Source organism: Rhyacophila brunnea, unplaced genomic scaffold (genome assembly GCF_057557595.1).
Source record: "Rhyacophila brunnea isolate RB1 unplaced genomic scaffold, BYU_Rbru_1.0 scaffold_13, whole genome shotgun sequence".
Taxonomy (NCBI): domain Eukaryota; kingdom Metazoa; phylum Arthropoda; class Insecta; order Trichoptera; family Rhyacophilidae; genus Rhyacophila; species Rhyacophila brunnea.
The window spans coordinates 36940210-36964195 of NW_028232785.1; the positions used below are offsets into that span (position 1 = coordinate 36940210).

At 35.6% G+C, this 23986-nt stretch overlaps 1 protein-coding gene and 2 long non-coding RNA genes across 3 annotated transcripts in view; 2 read left to right on the forward strand and 1 right to left on the reverse strand.

The window, feature by feature from the left end:
* LOC147077432 (uncharacterized) overlaps nt 1–23986 on the forward strand; it is a 199066-nt gene that overhangs the window by 104111 nt on the left and 70969 nt on the right. The gene's annotated exons all lie outside the window — the stretch shown is intronic.
* LOC147077436 (uncharacterized) lies at nt 6765–9086 on the reverse strand. Its single transcript, XM_085941087.1, has 3 exons — nt 8878–9086; nt 8352–8483; nt 6765–6878 (listed from the first exon to the last, which is right to left on the reverse strand). Exons 1-3 carry the CDS (start codon nt 9022–9024, stop codon nt 6765–6767), a joined length of 393 nt encoding a protein of 130 aa, XP_085797213.1. The 5' UTR covers nt 9025–9086.
* LOC147077437 (uncharacterized) lies at nt 9660–19534 on the forward strand. The gene is made up of 4 exons (XR_015069834.1): nt 9660–9749; nt 14660–14776; nt 17062–17214; nt 18203–19534. It is a non-coding gene; the product is annotated as an uncharacterized LOC147077437 (long non-coding RNA).

Here is a 23986-nt window from a genome sequence, read left to right on the forward strand (position 1 = left end):
AATAATTATTAGGTACCTACCTAACAATACGTGAAAAATTAAAAAAGACACGCACTAACGTTCACTGGCGATGTACATGATTTTTAAAAAATCCAAGCTTAGTGTTTCAAGTATCCAGCAATTTACGAAGATGAATCAAACTCCAAAAATATAGGAACTGTCCTCATATCAATCCACTATGAAATCAGGGAAATATTAATTAACATCTTCTAGATAATATTACTTAAGTAATACTTCGGCCTATCACGCTACAGCATCAGAGCATTGGGCAAGCACAAGGTCCACCGCGTAGATTGTTTTTGTAGCAGAGAATGAGTGGGATTGGCACAGCAGTAGAGTATTACACCCTACACATGGCCCAGCTAGGTGAAGTGCCTCTGCGTCATCACATATATCATCAAAGATTGACGTGTCACCACACCAACTCAAGTGTTATTAACAAGACCATACCAGTGTACCCATAAAATTCAGCGGAGTCTTCAATAAATAATATAATATGCATTTTAATTTACACTAATTTAAGAAAATTATTTTTATTTTAGGCCTGATAGGAGAAGAGTATATGAGGAATGGGTCACCACAGATGGGCCAATACAGGTGGTTTCAGAAAATAACGTCACAAAAGAAGAAATAATGATCGAACGAGATTTCTCACTATCTCCTTGTGAACTTCACTTTGACTATAGAAATGTGCCATCTTCAAACGGGCTGTTTTCAGCATTTGGTAATTTGAACTATCTATAATATAATATTATATTCCACCTGTTTAAAAATAATCCTGAAATAAAGAGTAGGAAGTAACGGAAAGAGAAAATATTTTATGAATGTATTCACAGTTCGGCGCAGAGAGAACAATGCATACCTACATTACGTTAAGACGAATCTTTTCAGGAGCGCATAGACTCTGGACGCTTTTTATTAATGGTTTATAATATAATAATTAATACAACGGTTGCGCAATCAACTATTAAAACAAAATTTATACTACTACTTGTAATCCAGCATTTATTGAAAATCACACAGTCATATACACAAAAAGATAAGATATAAAGGATTTAAGTAGTTAGCCTAAACTATATTTAAAAATTTATTTGATTGTGTCAAGTATTCACCTGAAATTTGTTAAGTAATATGTATTTCTACCATTTAACTTATTATTTTAATATTATACTTCTCAGAACTGTGGTATATTTCTTTACAGAACGGCAAAGCGTCGCTGAGAATGCTGTGTCAATGAATAATGATCAAGAATAATATGTTGATTCACCGAGACCATTTAAAAACAATCGTCGCTCTGACCCCATTTCACGGAAGCAAAATAGTAGAAAGAAAAATAAACAGCATGGAAAATCTTACCTTTCATATGAGAGGTAAACAAATGGACTGTAAAGTATTAAAAAAAGTCAGATGTGCAGTGTGGCCACATAAATGCAATGTAAAATAATTGAGGAAACAGAAAGGTATTCCATATTTTCGAATTATTGGTCCATTGGTGATACGAAAAGACAAAGGATATATATCAGTTCTTTAGTTGAGGAAACAAACAAAGTAAACTGTCGTGTAGCAAGTATGTCAAGATGGAACAAGTCAAGACAATATTTCCTTTTCAAACACAATGAACGCCCGCGTGTTTGCAACAAAATTTTCGTTGGGACATTCAACATTTCGGAATATTTTATAAGAAACGTTTTAAAAAGGAGAAATGAATTAAATTATGGCCAAGACGACAAACAAGGAAAACCCGTTCCAGCAATTAAGAAAGATGAAGAAGTGCATAGATATATTGTTGAGCATATTAATTCATTTGTGAGAGTGCCATCGCATTACTGTCATAAAAAAACCAACTTCGAATACCTGCCCAGCGATCTCAACGTCGTCAAAATGTTTGAATCGTATAAGGAGAATTGCCTAGAGAAGAGTTTGTTGCCTGAAAAATTATCTTATTATCGGCATGTTTTTAATAGTAAATTTAAGACTACAATTCACGCATCGAGTTATAAAACCTATTTATAGATATAGCTATACTGGAAGAGATTCATTTGGCCGAATTTGATATGGAAGCAGTAACGTACTGTCCTTCTGCAAATGCCTATTTATATTGATATTTTATACACGACATTTAGCCGTATATAATTTAACGCAATACAATGTATCCAAGACGGCTTTAAATAACATGTGGCATGCGGCATGAAGGCATAACCAAGCGTGGGTCTGTAGAAGTTGCCAATATGACGAGGTATATGATTATTTAAAAAGTAAAGCAAACGGGAAAGACTTTTTTTTCGGACACATGCGGTGGGGAGAACCGCTGTGTCAACGTGTGTGCAATGTTTTTGCTGGCAATAAAAAATCTCAATACCTATACCAAAAATTGATCATTGCTTTTTTGAACCCGGACACTCCCAAATGGAGTGTGATTCAGTGCACGCGCAAATTGAGAGAACGTCAAAGAATAACGTATGTGTTAAAAGGTTAAAACGGCTAATTATGATAAAATTATCACAATTAGCACATTTGCTATTCTCGCGGTCATTTGCGTAAGAAAGTTAACCGATATCCCTGTCAAAGTTAGCGGCACCTCGATGTGCCGTGCTTACTGCGAGAACGAGTGAAAATATGTCAATTTTACATATTGAAAATTGAGATACAAGTTGTATGCAAAGTTTCAAACCACAATTTGTGGTTCGGTTCTACGGATTCTATGGTTAGAACCATAGATACTATTAATGTCGCTTCGCGGATGTCAAATAACTGTTCGTAATATTGTTTTATCATTTTTATTATCCATCTACATTCTACCGCAATGGCATTCATTCTTGCGATTCATTTGCACGCCGAGGAAGTAAGAAGACAGCGTGTACAAGAGATACGCGCGCTGAATATAGAGCGAAGGACCTTACGCGACAGTCAGAATCCTTTTGATGTACCTAACGGAAACGTTCTTTCGACAATTGTACAGACTGTCGAAAGAAATGGTGATCGAGATAGTGACCAAATTGGACTCCGTGTTGATGAGAGGCATACCCAAAGGAATTCCTGTCCAAATTCAGGTAATTAAAGTCACAAATTACTTCGACATTTAGTAGCTATACTTAACCCTACTTTATGACAGCGGAAGATAACATCATGGGTAAGATACATTTACTCAGTTTGACAACAGCACATGTAAATACCTACCTACTTCATCTTTAAGCATTCACCACGACAGATTAACAAGATTTGAATATTATGTTATTGAAAAAACTTGTTTCCTTTACTTGAATTTTAGGTTTTGGCTACTTTGCGTTTTTACGCAGAGGGAGGCTACCAAAAAGGGGTTGGCCAAGACTTCTTCTGCGCAATGAGCCAGCCATCAGTGAGCAGATGCATTGGAAATGTATCCGATGCTATAATATCAGTGCTTGGCAGTACTTACCTGAAGTTTCCGAACAGTGCTGACTCTCGTGACAGAATTCAAAGGAGGTAGGTACTTACCAACCAATGCATTATTTTTAGTGTCGTGTTGATACCCTCTGACCAATTTATACAATTTTACATATAACTAGAGTACCAACAACATACACATGATGAGTAAAAAAGCAAATAATGATTGAACTGCAATATTATGTGTCGGTAAAACTTTGTTTTTATTTCAGATTCCAAGAAAAGGCTCATTTCCCAGGCATCATCGGATGCATTGACTGCACTCATGTGCGCATTTTCCCGCCACACTTGGAGACAGAATCATTTAAAAATAACCGTGGAAATTTTACTGTAAATGTGCAATTGGTAACAAATCATTAATTTTACTATGTTGTTTAATACTTTCATTGAGAATAACTCAAACAAACAATTCATTAACACGACATTTATTTTTATGCAGGTATGTGATATGGACATGAACATTCTGGCAGTGAGTGCAAGATTCCCAGGCAGTGTTCATGACCAATTTATATTCAATCAATCGATGGTCAAAGTGGAAATGGAACGATTGCACAACGAAAGAGTTGGAAATTTTGTTCTCTTGGGTATGTCGAACTTTACTAGTGTGCACTATTTATGGCGGATCTTAACAAACATTTCAAATTTATTTAAATCCTGATTTCAGTCGATTGTCATTGTTCATTGTCCTTCGTCATTCTTCATTTCCTCTTGTTATTGATTGATCCAAAAAACATTTCAGGTGATTCAGGGTATGCGGTAGAAAAATAATATGCTCATTCCGATTCTACGTGCCGAGGTAGATTCACCTGAAGCTCGCTATACGGCTGCCCACTGCTCAACAAGGAATGTCATAGAGAGACTGAACGGTGTGTTGAAAGCAAAATTAAGATGCCTTCGAGGGGATAGAGCCCTCCATTATAAACCTGAGAAGGCAACCAAGATAATATATGCGTGTTGTATTCTGCATAACATGATGCAACATTATAGGTAATTATTGAAGTTTCAAGTAAATGAAAACATTACTTAAATAGATGTGACATTGGACTGAGTGTGTCATGTGCTAACACATCTCTTTTTCTTTCTTTTTCAGGATACCGAATCTAGAACCTGTTGATGAGCCTGTCCTGTCGGAATTCGTGTATAATGAGACGCGGAATCAAAATAGATTAAGGGAGGCATATGCTACTCGTCAACGAATTGTTGACATCTATTTTGGTGACGATTAACACAATCACTATACCAGTATCTAATGGACAGGCTCGTTTTCAGCGCTCAATAACTCATTCCACACCGTTCCACATGTATGTGCCAAATAATTTAGCCTGTATTCAAACGTATATATGATATACGAAGGAGATGCAGCTAATGTTGGACAACAAGAAGACCAGGATCATCCCTCGTCATTTGCAGCTCGCCATCCGCAACGAGGAGCTGAACAAGCTGCTCTCCGGCGTCACCATCGCCCAGGGTGGAGTGCTGCCCAATATCCAGGCGGTGCTCTTGCCCAAGAAGACTGAGAAGGCGTGAAAAAAAATCGTATCGTCTATGATTACATGCAATAATCCATCTATCGTCGTACAAAAGGCCCTTTTCAGGGCCCCCATTTTTATTGAAATCCGACTGGTAGCGAACGTGTCGAGCTCGTTATTGTTGCTTATGAGATGACATTTATTATTTAACGAATCACTGGCCAAATTGGAAATGGAACGATTGCATAACGAAAGAGTTTTAACTTAAAGTTTAGTGTGCACTATTTATGTTGGATCTTAACAGCCTACCCCCACCCTTCGCCACTGGCACTGCCAGTAACAAACATTTTCGTTTGGTTTTACATTTACCCGTATTCCGTATACATTAAAGTAGGATAGGAGGAGGGAGCAGCATAATAAATGAAATAACAGTACCTACTTACATATTTATAACATTTCAAATTTATTTAAATCCTGATTTCAGTTGAAAACATATCACTGCTGACCTGTTAATTAATATTTAATAACCACATTTAAATTTCATGTTAATTATATCTAATGGCCAGTCACGGTGTCAGCACTGAATGAGCAGATTGTCATTGTCCTTCATCATTATCCGTTTCCTCTTGGTATTGATTGATCTAATAAACATTTCAGGTGATTATGTGATTATATAATTCTACTGTACGAAAGGAGTATTCCCTGTACACATTTCCATATGGCAATACATACAGTTTTTGCCGGTAACGCTTCTTGACATTTCTAATTGATCCGATTGATCGCTTCAAGCTATCATAATAATTAAAGTATTGAATCTATCAATCCAGCAACAAATGTCTGCTGCATATTGCTGTACGGAATCCATTATTGAAGTGACAGATGAAGCAGCCATTTTGAATGACGTGAGACGTCAGATTGCTTACGTCACAAACAGTGCTATACGCTATATGGTGGTTTTGTTAGCTTTATGGTTATTTTACATATAACTAGCGAGTACCCGGCATGCGTTGCAATGCCACTCAAAGAAAGAAAGTATTTGTGTCACTTCGTTCCAATAAACTTAGTACTTATATAAATATGTATAATTTAATATATTCTTGATTTTGATTATAAATATACAAATTTCTCAATAAAAACTGTTTTTATGAAATACCTATTTGAATTTTTACCATATTTTGTATGTATGCACTATAATGCGCTGATTTCACTGATTGGACATTTGTCTGGTTTTTGGGGTGGCTAGATTATATAGATTATATTGTATTATATTAACAATAACAAATTGTTAGTAATGCTTTTATACTTGTTTTTTTTTGACAAACACTTACCACATACATTGGGGAATTCCGCGACAGTGACTTATCAATGCCCTATAAAAATAAATCAGCATATTAATAAAGTTTTCTTGAAATTGAGTGAGGACATTTCTATAAAAAATCAAAATCATAGTCTGTATAACAATCAGTCGAGTTCTTTTGTTTTGACTAAATATTTTCTTCAACATCCTTCGTTGGGATATATTTGGTGAAGTTTGAAAACAGAAAAGGTAATATAATATAATATACATATTGATATAATGCATACCGTCAAAGCGGACACCAATGCCGTCGTCGTGGTTGCCGATGCCGCCATCATGGTTGCCGCAGTAGTTGACAGTGACTATAAAAACAATTATAAAACATATTATGGATCTTGTTGGTCTGTTTTCCACAAATATACTGCATAGTTTTCTTCCGATATACTTTCATTTGATATCGTAGTGATGCCTTCTTCGACTTTCAAATATACTATTATTGTTTGTTTACATACTGTCATTGCTGTAGCCATTGACGTCATTGCTGTAGCCATTGTCGTCAATACCCCCTCTATGGACTATAAACATATAATAATCAACAATATAATATAACAATCAACAAATTCTTGTTTGATGATGACACCCTCATTATCATTCTCCGACCGTATATTGATTAAGCTGTCTTCACACTCCTGAAAAAAAACAACATGATTAATAATAATATGTAACAGTATCACCATTATGATCAGCCAGAGTCAATGCATTTCTGGATAAGACCTGCCACAGCTGTATCCTCTGCTTTCAGTGGTTACCAATGTACGACTGCATTTGGCAAGTGAATGTATACTCACCGAAAGACATTCTAGCTAACTGCAGCACATTGCGTATTTTAATCTGCCATTTTGGCATGGAGAGGTGTATATTGGGCAACACGCGAAAGGACCGTAAGAGAAACGAATGGGTTAGAAAGCAGACAGGAGTACGCGATGTAATTGACGTTGCCAAACAGCTGATATGGAGATGAGCGAGGCACATTGCTCGCCAAACGGACGGCTGCTGGACAAATGCCGTCATCCAGTGGTACCCAAGGGGCCCGAAACGGCCACAGGGTCGCCCTAAAAGCCGCTGGATTGCCGAACTGGTAAAGTTCGGCGAAATTAAGTGGCAACGAATGACACAGGACCAAGAGAGTTGGAAGAAGGTTGGCGAGGCCTTCATCCAGCAGTGGATGATGATGATTATCAAATGTACTAGTGGGTGATCAATCCATTCTCAAGATTCGACGGTACACACCTGACATTAACAGAGGAGGACATTTGAATAGATCTAAAAAACGATCCTAAGCACACAGCCTCATTTTCTAAGCTAGAGTTGTCAGCATTTTGGATATCGTTTTGGCGTCAATATCGTCAATTAGCTACAGCAGCCATTTAATCTCAGTTGCCGTTTGGATCGTCGTATCTTTGCGAAATTGGTTTTACAGCACTCGTTGAAATGAAATCGTAAAACGAGAACAGTAACAAATGGTAGATGTGGAGTTACGTGTTTGTTTATCTAATTTAGAGCCGCGTTTTACAGAATTCTTTCTAAAAATCAATTGCATTCTTCTCACTAATGAAATTATTACCACCTGGGTACATATATGTTCCTAAAATATTAAAAAAAAAAAATGGATCTACCCACACTATGATTTCCTTTATTCATATTAATAAGAAACATTTCATTTTTAACGCATTTTGTGTGCCGCGGAAGAAATCCCATTCACGAGTGTGCCGTGAAGTAAAAACGTTTGGCAAACACTGCTGTAGGTACTCACAGCACCGGGATTTATTTTGCGACAAATTTATTCGACCCACTTAATTAGAAATATTAATGAATGTAAATAATAAAATACCAATATACTAATAAAAATAACAGGCAGTCTTTTTCACAAATCTAGTATCCTAAAACAAGGCACAGAAGGGTGTAAAATCCAAACAATTGATCGTTACGTTAAATTAATATAAAACATATTCTTACAAAATACAATCTGTATCCAACGATATAATAATAACGGAGACTAATATAAATGATCGCATTGATCGCATACAAGCACGATGTGAATTACACAATATTTACATATTTAAAATATTAATGAAATATTCTATAGATAGGTAAGTAGGTACCTGATTTATTGGCTCGCTTTTTGAATATGAGCAGCCAGGTTGCGGATCACTGTCTTCGGAAAATTCTTCTTTGAAATCAACTCGGAGAGAATCAATCTCAGTTTTAATACCAGCAAGGCTAGTTACAGGACTCTGAAAAACAAGATAGAAGGTATTTTATAATACGTGTTTACACTTATATTATTATTTCTGTATGTGACACACGGACGTTTCTGTATGTGACTTATTATCACGATTCGATACTGTCTACTATTATTAATAAACGTTCAATAGTAAAGTTGTCTTCAAAATAATGAAAGTAGTAAACCAGCAGCCACAGAGACGCAGAACCTATAGGAAAGTACCTAGGTATCTAGTCAAATGACCGTTGTGAAGTGTCAATACAACGATGTATAATTTATTACGTCATGTTTCAGTTAGTAAAGTCCAATATATCGTGCAACTGTTGTATTTGCAATGGTAAGACACCACTTCGACGTAGAATAAACACAATCTTACAATGATTAATAAGTTTGGAAAACCTAACCTCAATAGTGCTGTTGGCATCATAAGCATTCTCTTGCTTTAAACAAATGTTTGTGACCGGATTGTTTGGATTGATTATTGGCACATCAAACCATTGCTGGACTTTTGTGTCAGATTCAAATCTATCTAGTTCACGTTTTGCATCCATCTTAAGAAGTTTAATTGACGCAAAATATCACAATTATTGTATGTAAGAAGATTGACAGAAGTGTCAATAGACAAATGACTAAAGGTGCGTCCCAGTGATGTTTTCATCCGCGTGAACATAGACAATATAAGTAAAATAATTATCGAAGGCGTAGAAAGTAGGTAAACCGGAAACCGTTTAAGTTTTGACGTTTGGTTCACTGTTCCTGCGAAAATCAAACCATTCTCTGACCATCAGAAATGGTTTGGTATGAAACTTCACACCAGTTCTGAACCGAAGTCAGCTGTTCAGTGAATCGTTCAGCTGCCGAAACCCAATTCATTGGAGGTTCGCCTAAATAGGTACATAGATTGTTTACCAATACACATACATTGCTCTCAATGAGTTGTTATGTTAATCTCTTAATTAATTAGTTAAAACTAATTTTTATTTCGTCTTTTTTTAGTGCAACCTTCTCTCTGGTGTGGCAACACTGACACTATTTTAGTAACGTTTTCGTGAGCTGTCAGCTGTCACTGATGCCAATTACTGTTCATTCAATTTACGTAACATTTTAAAAGATGGAAATTAAAAGTGAACCGGCAGACGTTGACACCGATCCCGGAACATCATTCAGTTCTATCTATATACCGATAAAACGCTCGCACAGCCCGGAAGGACAAACGTCACAATCATATTTTATTCAACAATTCCGTATCGAGCATTCGTACGCCGCCATTTTGGAGGTAATATAATATGTTTATTATTAAGTATATCTAATTTTATTATTGTACAGTGCTTGACGCATACCAATGAAGGCGCAGAACCATTTGTTTGAAACACAACGCGTACAATCATTCGGTCATACTATCATATTAAATGAAGTGTGGACAAGTAGTACACCACATGCCACGCGTTGTTTCTTCTTAAGAAAACAGTTACCATGTACACAGCTTGTCAGTCAGTGTATTTGATTAATATGTTGTCGGTTCGCAGTAAAATACATTATATATTTATATACCTACCAAGATTGGCGTTTTGGTAATTACAACCTTCGGTACAAGACGGTTATGGAGAAGCCAGGCGGGAACCGCTCTAATTGTCATAGCTGATGTTGGCATACCTAATTTTTGAATTCAAGAATGATAACCTAACGTAACTTAACCTAAACTAGCCCAACCTTACAAATAATACAGTATATCGGCTATTTTCAAAATGTGTTTGGTTTCCCCATAACAACTTGTACCCAATCTACGTAATGAAGGGTTTTGAGTACAGAACAGAGTAATAAATAGACTTCTGTTATGCTATAATACCCCGAATACACACTACCTTTTGATGCAGGGGTTTTTTTCTTTTTGTTTCTTTGTTAAACACCACAACAGGCCGTGAAGCCCAATAACAGTGGCATAACTCCCAAGCTATCTATTAGATTATGTAAATATATTTTTAACCTTACTGGGTCGAACCCGGAGCTCCCGGATGGAAGGCGAGCGCCTTACGCACTGCACCACGCGAGAGTTTTCTACGAAAATGAACCTCACATTATAGTCGTGCAATAATGTGTGTTGCAACCTTACAATACACCAATATTGAATGAGCGTCAGTGCCTAAGCCGAGAGCAGTTGTCAGAACGAAATACAAGTGTATTCTTGACATGTGTTTATTTTATTCCATAGTCTTCCACACCTTAGATCGGTTGCCTCTTACTCCACACCCGTTAGGTATTTCAGTCCTCATTAATTCTGTGTTCCCTGGTGTAGGGCACCCGGTTTCCTCCGGGCATAGGGCAACATATCCTACTTAGCACCCTTTCTCGAAGACATTCGATGCAACGGCCTTGGTGACGTCAAAGTTTATACGTGAGTCTATAATATGTGTAGATAATAATTATTTTTGTACGACAGGTGTGGAATGTTTCAATTCAGAACCTACGCCAAATTTGTGTTATGTGGTATCGTCGTTTGCAGGTGTGGACATTCAATTAGGATCCTTATACCTATACACTGTGACGTATAGCTTCATATGTAATTGTATAGGTCAGTTGTTTGAATGCAGATATAATATATTTACGGTGACGTCCCGTGGGGTTTGGCAGGTTATGCATTGTACAGATGCGGCACATTTTAAAAGGCGGCGAATGAAGGATCCAATGAAAATATCAGATATATTCATAAAGAAGACGCTGCTGTCGCTTCATTAGAAAGTTTGAAGTTATAATAGTTTTAAAAATCATATCGGGCCGTCTGAGCTGGTCGCCACAAAGGCCAAGTATTTATAAAATATATACAAATTGTGGCGTCATATTGCAACTGTGTAGTTTTCTTCACATGGATTAGTTTGTCCGTATTATTTTAGCTTTGTTTTTACATGTTATACCTATGTAAATTAATAAGAATCATTTATTTTTGTTGATTCCGGGCTTCAATAGCTATAAAGTGTCACTCTAGAAGTTGTCGAAGGCCACACCATTTTCCTCGCCTATAGGACGTCGTCGAAATTGCAACTTTCTGGGCGAGCCGTGCATGAAAAAAGGTGCCCCATGCTTTGCATTTCACCGCACTCACAGGTTTGGTCATCGGAGAACCCCCACTTCACCATGTTGTCTCAAGTGCGCCCTACCATGATTGTCAGTCTGTTTAGGGCGTTCCATGTACGGTACCCGAGACTGGCTCCGGGTAGGAGATGCTCTGTTGGCTTTACCCAATCTTTGAGACCCTCAGAGGCTAGGTTCGCCTTCCACGCGGATAGTCTATCTTCTTCGGGTGGGAGCGTCAGAGGTATGGTTGTTGCCAAGCTTCTTCTGGATTTGAGGCTTGTTTTTTACATTTGATACACATGGCATGACGTTTCGCGGGTCCCTCTCTTGGGCTGCCCTTTCAACTCGGGTTGTAGTTTAGCGTCAGATTGGCTAGGTGGGGTGGGGATTCCTGTAAGCACTCGAACTTTGGTTACAGGTGTGGGTTTTAAAGACCCCGTTATGATCCGGCAGGTTTCGTTAAGCGCAGTGTCCAGATGTCTCGTGTGCGCAGACTTGTACCATACCGGACAGGCGTACTTAGCCACCGACTTCCATAGTGCATGAATTGAGACCCTGAGTGTATGGGGAATGGGACGATTTGACACCGCGAACTGGCCTCCGCCGATTGGCCTCCGGTAATTGGCCGCCGGTACAATCGGACGCCGGCCCAATTGGACGCCGACCCAATTCGACGCCGACCCAATTGGCCTCCGGGAGGATTGGACGCCGCACAGTTGAATTAAATGCGCAAAGGAATAGACGTACGTTACGATTTGTTAGAGTAAGTAAGCAAGTCAGTTTAATATGCTTCTATCTTCTCAGTAGTTGTACCTTATACATTTCGCGCTTGACACATTTTTAATATAGATTGAGAATAATTATTATGCCTTATGATGTTTATTAAAAGAAAATAAGTCTTCCCTCGCTAAAACTTAAAGATGTGCATAATCAATTAATTTATTGTCTATACACGGGTACTTATTTATATTTACAACAAATATTAAAAATAATGTTAGATGTTAGAATGAAAATTACATTATATTTCAGCGTTTTATCGACTTAATATTATAATAAAGCTTAAACATGTATATTATTATGCATAAATGCGTATTTTAAGATAGTATGAAATTAAAAACAAAATATTAAGTAAGTTATCTGCTAAGTATAAATATTTCAGTAGTTTGATTGATAAAATACTTAGGTACTGGGTGCTGGACGAAATCCCGAAGGCCGAAATCCCGAATGCTGAAATCCCGAATGGCCGAAATCCCGAAAAATAAAAAAATACAAACATCAATAATTGCGCAATTTTTGCAAGACAGACAAAAACCCATTTTTTGTGGAAATATAAAAAAAATGTCAAATACACACATCAATAATGGCGCAATCGTGTGCGCAATTTTTGTAAGAGAGACAAATCCCATTTTTGCGGAAAATGGGTTTTCCGATTGCGCAATTTTTTTTCAGGAGAGACCATTTTTATAGAACGAATGGATTTTGTGTCTCTTGCAAAACTTGCGCAATTCACGATTGCGCAATTACTGATGTTTGTATTTTACATTTTTTTTTATATTTCCACAAAAAATGGGTTTTTGTGTCTCTTGCAAAAATTGCGCAATTATTGATGTTTGTATTATTTTTATTTTTCGGGATTTCGGCCTTCGGGATTCCGGCCATTCGGGATTTCAGCGTTCGGGATTTCGGTATTCGGGATTTAGGCTTTCGGGATTTCGGCCATTCGGGATTTCAGCATTCGGGAACTCGGCCTTCAGGATTTCGTCCAGCACCCAGTACCTAAGTAGTTTATCAAAGTACTGAAACATTTATACTTAGCAGATAACTTACTTAATATTTTGTTTTTAATTTCATACTATCTTAAAATACGCATTTATGCATATTAATATACATGTTTAAGCTTTATTATAATACTAAGTCGATAAAACGCTGAAATATAATGTAATTTTCATTCTAACATCTAACATTATTTTTAATATTTGTTGTAAATATAAATAAGTACCCGTGTATAGACAATAAATTAATTGATTATGCACATCTTAAAGTTTTAGCGAGGGAAGACTTATTTTCTTTTAATAAACATCATAAGGCATAATAATTATTCTCAATCTATATTAAAAATGTGTCAAGCGCGAAATGTATAAGGTACAACTACTGAGAAGATAGAAGCATATTAAACTGACTTGCTTACTTACTCCAACAAATCGTAACGTACGTCTATTCCTTTGCGCATTTAATTCAACTGTGCGGCGTCCAATCCTCCCGGAGGCCAATTGGGTCGGCGTCGAATTGGGTCGGCGTCCAATTGGGCCGGCGTCCGATTGTACCGGCGGCCAATTACCGGAGGCCAATCGGCGGAGGCCAGTTCGCGGTGCCAAATCGTCCTAGACCCGAGTGTATGTGGTTGAGCTCCCCACGTATTGCTACTTAGTTTTCTCAGGATGCTGTTCCTTGCTTCTGTCTAATTTTTGTTATTAATGCAGTGTTGCTTATAGGACAGCGTCCAGTCTAAGATGATTACCAGGTATTTTGGACGGTTTGTGGGTTCATTTGTGTGTCATTTGTCATATCGCCTCTTCTCATCTAGAAGAGGATCCGCCGAACAGACCCTCGCTCCAATTCTGTTAAAGAACATTACAATTCTGCCAATCTCTTCCGTCCTACCCACCGCCAAGGCACTCGCATTCTCGAAGATATCCTGTGTTGTTTATATTTTGGGCATTGTACTGCTATATGTACAATGTCCTCCAAAACATCACATTCATTGCAAAGTTGCGGATCGCTTCTTCCCATGAGGAAATCAAATCGTTTACCGCTTGTAAGCTCATTTCTCTTCAAATGAAACTCTACAAACCAGGACAACAAACGTGGAGATAGTAGAATGGACTTACTCCGTTTTCCATTTTCTAAGGATGTTCTGTGGTCAAAATGTATCCATTGACAATTTGAAACTAAAAGTTAAAAGTGGCCGCATTCTAAGTCTACTTTAAGGTGACACTGTATTTATATTGGTCTGGAATAGGCTTAATGATTCAATGTTATACAACGATATCTCGTCAAACACATTATTTATTTTATAAATATATTAATGACAGTGCATACTTACTATTTTGTTTATAGGTTGACATCAAACCTGATGTGGAAATAATATGTGAAGTTGATCCTCTTCTCAAAGAGACTGACAATGAAAGCAGCCATACGTTCGTCGAATCTAGGGAACGCCCAAATCCGTCTTTGGTGAGTATTATTTTTTCAGATCTAGGTTCGTGCCTAATAAGTTCATATGGGCCTCATCAGAGTAGAGGTTTGTATTAACATATTTTTGTTTTTACGAAAAATGGATGTCAGCCCTTTGTTCAACCTGTTAGGTCAATATATTCTCATACACAAATTGAAAAACAATATGTATACTTGCCAGACCTAGGACTCAAACCTGGGACCCACGACGGTGTAGGCCGACGCTTAAGCCGCGTGGCCATCTTGATACAATTGTTCGATTACTAGACACGCGTACACCGCCTCGTATTGTTGCGAATTATTGACGCATAATATACTTATAAGTGGAAGATATACAGAAATAGTTTGAAAATATATCTGGCAAGTCACTATAAATTATGGAAAGGTGATTATATACGTAACTGTGTATCAGCTTTTTTTTGATCCAACGAATAATTCACAAGATTTATGAATGTTTGAACATACATAATTTGAAAACACTTCTGGGAAATATATAACCAATAGAAAAAAATCTTTTTTGACACCCACTAAGCATCGACCCTGCATCTTGGAATTTGCGCCGACGCTCATTGAACACAGTGGTATAGGCATCTTATCTAATTGCGACGACGAACTCTGAACTCTCAATTTTTACAATATTCTCTGAAGCGCTTTCTAAATTGAGTTATTATCGGCAGTTAGATTTTGTATTTTAAATCAAAATAAGTATTAATTACATTAATTACAAACTGACGTCACGGATCACTTGAAGATGTTGTAACTTACTTGAAATTGCTAATAATTTAATTTACTATTTTTGCCAATCTGCGCAGATCCATTTGGCACCGTGTGTTTTGTGAATAACGATGACGTATTCGACACGTTGCAGATGGACGGGTTTTTACGTGAGAGCCTGCTTAACGCGGCTAACACTATGCTTTGCACTTCTTATTGGTCGTACACTCATGGCTGAGGATCGACATTTTTGTGTTTATAGATTTTTTCAGTTTTGGAAAGCGCTTATGAGCAGGTATTTAAAAGACCAATAGTTAAAATTTCTCGTAATTAAGCATGGCAGTCGTAGGATAGTGGTAATGCACAGTGCGCGATACCCAAGATACGCAGTTTTGATTCTTACTTTTTTCGAAAAATAATTTCTCTATTGGCAATATTTTCTCATGAGTGTTTATAAATTATGTATGTTTAACATGGTATGATAAATACTTATCGCACCCTGAGATCTATAGGGTCGCAACTGCAAAATTATCCAAAAATGTACACATAATTTATTTTTTCACACGAAAAAAAACGCAGTCGATTAGATTCGTAACACCGATTGTTCAGTTATCAGCCGAACGCGCTGCCTTTACGCCACAGTATGATACTGCAATCGTGACGATTATACACTATAATATTATAGGTAAGAATTGTTCCGTTGCCTAGGCAGCGAATTTATTATTGTCAGCAATTTGCAATTCCTTACCTAAACAAACAATTAAACGTCAGAGTGACAGTTGGTACTTTAAAAATAAAAAAAAACGATAAATAATTATATAATTTATAGAAATAAACCAACGGCGCTTCAATAGGCGGCCCGATTTCTTACGTGTGTAATTTAACAAGATGATTAAGAGCTAGTCGAAGAATCTAGGTTATCGCAAGTTTTGTTCTTGTTTTGTTACGCAAAAGAAGTATAACTTCTAACGTGAATACATAAGTACACACACCGATTATTTTTATTAGTCCGACATTGAAATATATGATATTTCAAATCGGAGTTATTATGAAAGTTATTTTTATTGTCCTCTTTTATTTCTATATGTTCTATATTATTTTTATTAGTTTTTTTATTTCTTCAATAAAAGAATTTTTATATTAAAACTATGAAGCCGCATCTGCAAGTATGTTCGTCAATTCTAAAACTATATGGCCGCAACTGCTAAAATCCACAATATAATTTTTAAAATATATTAATATATTTAAGAACTACAGGGTAAAGTAACAAAAGAATTCAAACATGGTACAATTTTCTGCAGTCTACTGCAATTAATTAAATTGTAGTTAATTATTTAACATTCAAACTCAAATTACTCACGATCATGTTATTTGCAGTTACGACCCTATAGATCTCAATGTGCTATATGTTTACAAAAAGTACGAAGTTTACGAATGTCTTTCGGTGAGTATACACACACTTGCCAAATGCAGTCGTACATTGGTGGCAGGTCTTATCCAGAAATGGATTGACTCTGGCTGATCATAATGGCGATACTGTTACATAATATTAATCATGTTGTTATTTTCAGGAGTGTGGAGACAGCTTGATCAATATAAGGTCGGAGAATGATAATGAGGTGTTCATCATCAAACAAGAATTTGTTGACGAAACAATTCGCCAAATCAATAATGAGAATCCTCAACCCGGCTCCTTGGATCGACAATACAGCCCAGTAGACCAGGTACGTTCATTTACAGGTTCACTAATAACACAACTTTTAAACATTTTTTTTTATATTCGAATAATCGATATCTACATGGCATTAAAATTAATATGGTCACCAGAATTATTCTCAAGGAAAAAAATTCTGGTCACCCAATTTGGATGTCATTTATTCGAGAACTGCTGGGTGTATATCGCGAACAATAATGGTTTCCATTGGGTTTATCAGCATAAACCAGTTACTCCACGAAGTATTACAGGAATTAATCCAGATATATCAAATTGCACGACCTTGGAGGAGGTCCATTTTTTGAAATCAACTAAAGCAATCGTTTATAATCGGTTCACGAAAGAAAATAAGTGACAATCGTGTCGTACTCACCTCATCAGGCGGCGGAGGACGCCGCTGCGCGAACTTCTGATTTTGATCGATTTACAATGCTTGAGACCACTGTAGCGAGAGAATGCCTCATCTGAGTACTACAGTAATAAACCATTTAATTGGCACCAACAAAAATGCCTGTGTACGAAATAAAAAACAAAAACTTGGTGGAGCTAGTAGTAGTAATTCTGACTGACACTGGAAATAAAAAACCGTTAAGTTATGGGGAATATATAAAACAAGCGTGGTTAAATTGCTCCTACGACCTTTTTGAAAAAATTTAAAACAAGCAAAAATTATATATTCAAAGAATAAAATATATGCATCCGTCTAGAAACACGATGAAAGATAGAATCTCAAGAATTATTGCAAAAATTAAATCCTTTTTATTAAAATTCGTAAAAACTACTTTTTCATTTTTTCATTCACAATAAAAAAACTGCTCGGCACGTCAGACAGTCGAAAGATTATATATAGAAAATTTTGGCACGGGTGCCACTGTAAAAAGGTTTGCTAACACCGTGTCTAGGTATAATATTTATACCTAGATCTTTTACTTATAATTAACTGTTATTTAAAAATCTTATAATTTAAATTTATTAATACTTTTAAATGTCTTTTTTAGATTATCGCTAGAAGCACTGAACCGGCCAATGTTGCGAGTTTCATATCGTCCAGGGACGTGACTGAAGAACGAGCGTCTAGTGAAGACCTACACATTGAGGAACAAAACATTAAGAAAGAACTAGGGGAATATATTGAAAGGTACAAAGATGTCGCCTGTCGCAATACTAAACGTGATATTTGTCAATCGAATATGTTAACCACAGAATTATTAGTGGCTATTATACAACTGAAAAAAAAATCATTTCATAAAGAAAATTTTGTGTGCAGTATCTGTTTTGATTTTTTTTCATCGTTCGACCTAATGTTGCTTCACAAAGCGATACATAAAACCACAATTGCAAAAACGACCGATTCCGTTGCAAATCTGGTTATATGTGACGATGGTCATTTTTCAAGATTTCGTTCTGGTCACGTGAAATCACTCAAAATGACTTATTCTGATGATAAGCCATTTAAATGTGATAAGTGCAAATACTCATGCAAACAATCTGGTCATATGAAAACACACAAAATGACTCATTCTGTTGAAAAGTCATTTAACTGTGATAAATGCAATTACTCATGCATACAGTCTGGTCGCATGAAAATACATAAAATGACTCATTCTGGTGAAAAGCCATTTAAATGTGATAAATGCAATCACTCGTGCACAACGTCTGGTGGAATGAAAACTCATAAAATGACTCATTCTTTTGACAAGCCATTTAAATGTGATAAGTGCAAATATTCATGCAAACGATCAGATGTCATGTTAACACACAAAATGACTAATTGTGGTGAAAAACCATTTAAATGTGATAAGTGCAAATACTCATGCAGACAATCAAATCACATGTTAACACACAAAATGACTAATTGTGGTGAAAAACCATTTAAATGTGATATATGCAATTACTCATGCAGATATTTAGGTAACATGAATAGACACAAAATGTCTCATTCCTGTGAAAAGCCATTTAAATGTGACATATGCAATTACTCATGCAGATATTCAGGTAACATGAAAACACACAAAATAACTCATTCTGGTGAAAAGCCATTTAAATGTGATAAATGCAATTACTCATGCACACATTCAGGTAACATGAAAACACACAAAATGACTCATTCTGGTGAAAAGCCTTTTATATGTGACACATGCAATTATTCATTCACACGATCAGATGTCATGAAAAGACACAAAATGACTCATTCTGGTGAAAAGCCATTTAAATGTGATAAATGCAAATATTCATGCACGACGTCTGGTAGCTTGACAATACACAAAATGACTCATTCTGGCGAAAAACCATTTAACTGTGATAAATGCAATTACTCATGCAGACAGTCGTTTACCATGAAAAGACACAAAATGACTCTTTCACGACGTCTGATAACATGAAAAGACACAAAATGACTCATTCTGGTGAAAAACCATTTAAATGTGATAAGTGCGAATACTCATGCAGCCAATCAAGTGACATAAAAAGACACAAAATGAGTCATTCTGGTGAAAAAACATGTAAATGTGACACATGAATTTACTGATGCACGACGTCTAGTCACATGACAAGACAAAAAATTACTCATCCTGTTGGAAAGTTATTATGTGTTAAATGTTACTTTATTTTTAATATTATTATATTATATTTATTATTATTATATTATAATTACTCTTGCATAAAATCTAGTACCATGAAATTGCATAAAAAGACTCATTCTGGTGAAAAACTTTTGAACTGCATTGTATTGTTTAATTTAATAAAACGCATTTTTTTTGTTGTACTTATTCCACATTTAAGCAATAAATTAGGTCCGGTTTCGTCTGACTCAGAGGGATGCGTTTTAATAAATTAAACAACAATGAAATGTGATTAAGAAAAATTACTTATACATACATTCAGGTACCATGAAAAAACACAAAAACACGCAGTCTGGTGAAAAGCTTTTTAAACGTGATTTATGTAATAATTACTCGTGCATAAAATCTGGTAGCATAAAATTGCACAAAATGACTCATTCTAGTTTAAAGCCATTTACATATGATAATTGCAATTTCTCATGCATATATTTTATAGATAGATGAGTATTTTTTGACAAAGTATATTCTGTTATGGTTTGGTTTCGCAGGGTTTAAGGCGATATACATATTTTTGATAATTCACAATTTTAACTAAATTAATAACCTATCTGAAAACATTAAAGTCAAAGATAAACTTTCAATTAAAAAAAAATGTTATAACATGTGAAATTGTCAAAGGACCCCATCTTATTATTACTTAGGGACATATAGTTTAATGTCATATTATTAAGGTATTAGTTTATTAAGTTTTCTATGATGTGCTTAAGAGATTTTTACTTATTCTTTGTTTTAATATTTTTTATAATCATTTTAAAAAACATAGATTTTTATAAAAATATAAATGTGTGCAAGCTTCGTACTTTTGCGCTAGGTGCCTCTGCACATCTATTCTTGTCACAAGATTGCTATCGAGGGTAGTTTTTCCTTTTTATATCGAAGTATTAGCACGTATTGAACAATTAAAACCAACTTCTTGTTATTGTTACAAGAACTGCTAATACTTCGACACAAAAAAATGAAAACGCCCCTCGATAGTTGCCGATAGCGGCCGGTAATAGTCTTGTGTATAGAATAGATGCTCTGGTAGATAAACACATCTACTTCATTGAATCGAAATACGTGTGACGTCACTAAATACAAAAAAAAATGTTCAACTGTCATCGTATTTTCGTTTATGCCTGTAAATAATTATAGGTGTTCTTTAATGTTCTATGCAAGCTCCTCTTAATTATTAAGAGTTTGGTTTGTTATGGTAATAATAGTTATGTCCGAAGAGATTGGAATTGGTTAGGTACCTATGTCTAAATAAAATGTCAGCCGACGGAAGTTTTTGTTTTGAATGAATGAACCCAACATTTTTAGCCGTTTGCAAAGTGGAAGATACCAACCTGCTGTGTATGACGATAGCTTGGTTAAAAACTGAATTTTGTGACAATATGTATTATATTTTGTTTATAAATAAAGTAAATCGGAAACATATTTGGTTTTAATCGTTTTTATTCACACTTTCCCATTCATAATAAGTAGCACCTGTTCGCACAAGGAAACTATTTATTATTGTAACCCATAATATTATAGTTATTGCCATCTCCCGTCAGTGCGAAGAATATGCATTCTCTTTCTTCGCTCGGTATGCTTGTTGCTGGTCATCTTCTGTTATTTGGGACTTGGGAGAGATCAAATAAACACAACGGAGATTTTTATTTGACATATACCTAGTTTACTATTTATTACATTTTCATAAATTTTTCGGAATGCGAAATGCATATGTTTACAATAGCAATCTCTGGTGGAAGCCTATTAGATATTTTTCGCTTACGATCTTGCCATCAGCGAGAAGCGCTTTTTGATATCGCTATCAGCGAGACGCGCTTTAGCACTGCAAGTGATCTCCCACCATAAAAGCGGTGTACACAAATGGAGCGTTGCTTTTTTTGTGTTCGGACAAACAGCGTTGCCGGATATTTTTTTTCTCTTAACCAACCAGTACTATGAGTCAGCTCGGAAATGGTTCCGGCCTCTCTAGACCCCCAGAGAAGACATCCCCAAATGGGAACAATTCAAAGGTGTGACATTATGACGTCGTCTTTCAAATAATAAAAATCGGAAACGCTCCTTTTTAATAAAGTATCGACGTAAATAATAGACCTTTCCAACAGGTCTATTCTTAACGGTCATCACTTTAGTACGTTTCCATTATTTCCATTGTCCAAATTAATACGAAAGGCATTCCATACATTAAACAGTTATCGGCGGCTTTCTCCAATTCGTAATACAGCGAAAATTTAGGTTGGTAGACATGTCGGTCAAATTTGGATCGTGCTTCCTGTGAAGAGCGATCCTAAGCTGATGAAGCCGAATCAGCGCCGTCTAGTCGGTATCCGGCAATGAGTCAAAACAGATGTTTTACACGTCTTGAGTGAAGTATTTTTATTGTTTATAATTACTAATGACCTATTAAGTTTTGACGATTTATTATTGATGATAATAGAGGGGGTTTTTTACAAACACCAACTATTCATAATTTTTTTGTAATATTTTTTTATTGTGACCCATGACTTGATAGGTAGGTAATGGAAATGTTACCTACTTTATTGTATTGATTTTTTATATAAGTTAGAGTCAAAAGACGTACTCATTGTAAGTGTTTATTTGCCTTTTGGTGAGTGAACACAGTACCTTGAAGATGCCGAAAGGCGAAACCCGGGTCGCAAATAATACCGTCTTAACATACCTCTTGAGACCCGAAGGAGAACCAGCCATTGAAAAAAATATTTCTTTGATTTTATTGAATTAATTCAGAAGAAGGAAGAAGAGAGTCTATGACAAAATTTTTTTTTTTTTTTTTTATTTTATGACAAGTAAAATGAGGCGCCGAGTGCCAAAGGAGCTCAAGCGCCAACTTTACGATTTTTGACATTTGAATGTAGGATATTTCTATAAATCGATATGTCTCATGCCACAAAGTCTTATCGCACAAATAATTATAGATATTTTACAATAGACATTTATTTTCTGTGGCATAATTGTTTTGGTCGTTATGTCGGCACGCCACAGAAGCTTATCCGCCATTATACTATGGAGAGCGCGAGACCAAAACAGCTGTCAGATTTGTCGTATTGAATATACGTTATCAACAGTGAAAAAAACTAAAAATGAGCTCAAGAAGGATTAGAAAAATAGTTTCGATGTGTGTTAAACCTGTAAACGAGGAAAATCGCGGTAAGTTTAACATGTTCTATCCGTTTTTCTCTCACATAGGTACGCAGCTGTTTAAAATATTTTAGATTACTTTTGAAATATGGTTATTAACATCATTTTAGTAATTATGTCCACTAACACATGAAGTGTGGAAAGGAAAATAATTCTTATTTCTAATTTCATCTTGTTTTATATCCAATTACGATTGATATACACTAAAAAAAGTATTTAAAAAATCACCTGAATCCTTGAGAAAAAATGATGGTGTTAAATTTGAATAATGATTTTGTTATTTTGGCCAGTTTGGAGTAACGATTTTATTTAGTATTATTAATAATATTGGGTATATAGATAGTTATTACAAAAAAAAAAACAATCCAAAGGCTTTGAAATCATTGCTGTAATGGCAAAAACGTATTTAATATTATATGGCAAATTTTGTGCCAAACAAACTCATGTAACAATCATCACAAATTTGACCATTTTTTCAGTGTTTATTTGGCATAATAAAATTTGTTTATATCAAAATGTTTTTTTATTGCTTACCAAACCCTTACTTTAAAACATTTTTTTTAAATTAATGCCATTACTTGAGTTTGAAAATGTTAATGCCACAGAAGCTTATGCAACAAAAAAAAGTATCAAGTGCCACCTTTTTTCATTTTTCTATATGCCAAAGAGGCTCAAACACCATTTTTTTTTTGGAATCCAATAGATATTTTTCATTAAATATTATTGCAAATAATACTTTGATTTTTTTAAATTTGCTTTGCTTAGAAAATAATTGTCCATTTCAACATTCAAGTTTAAAATTAAAAAAATAAATTCACTGAAAACTTGACGGCCATTTTGTAGCACTTTTGTTAAACGGTGCTTGAGCTCCTTTGGTGCTCGGCGCCTCAAATAGGTATTCTATATGCACATTATGTGGATATCAAGTCGCAGTTCTAGGATCATAAGGGCGAAACTACAAAAATGGCTGTTTTGAGTTAAATATTGCATTGTCTTGCTAGAACGCAG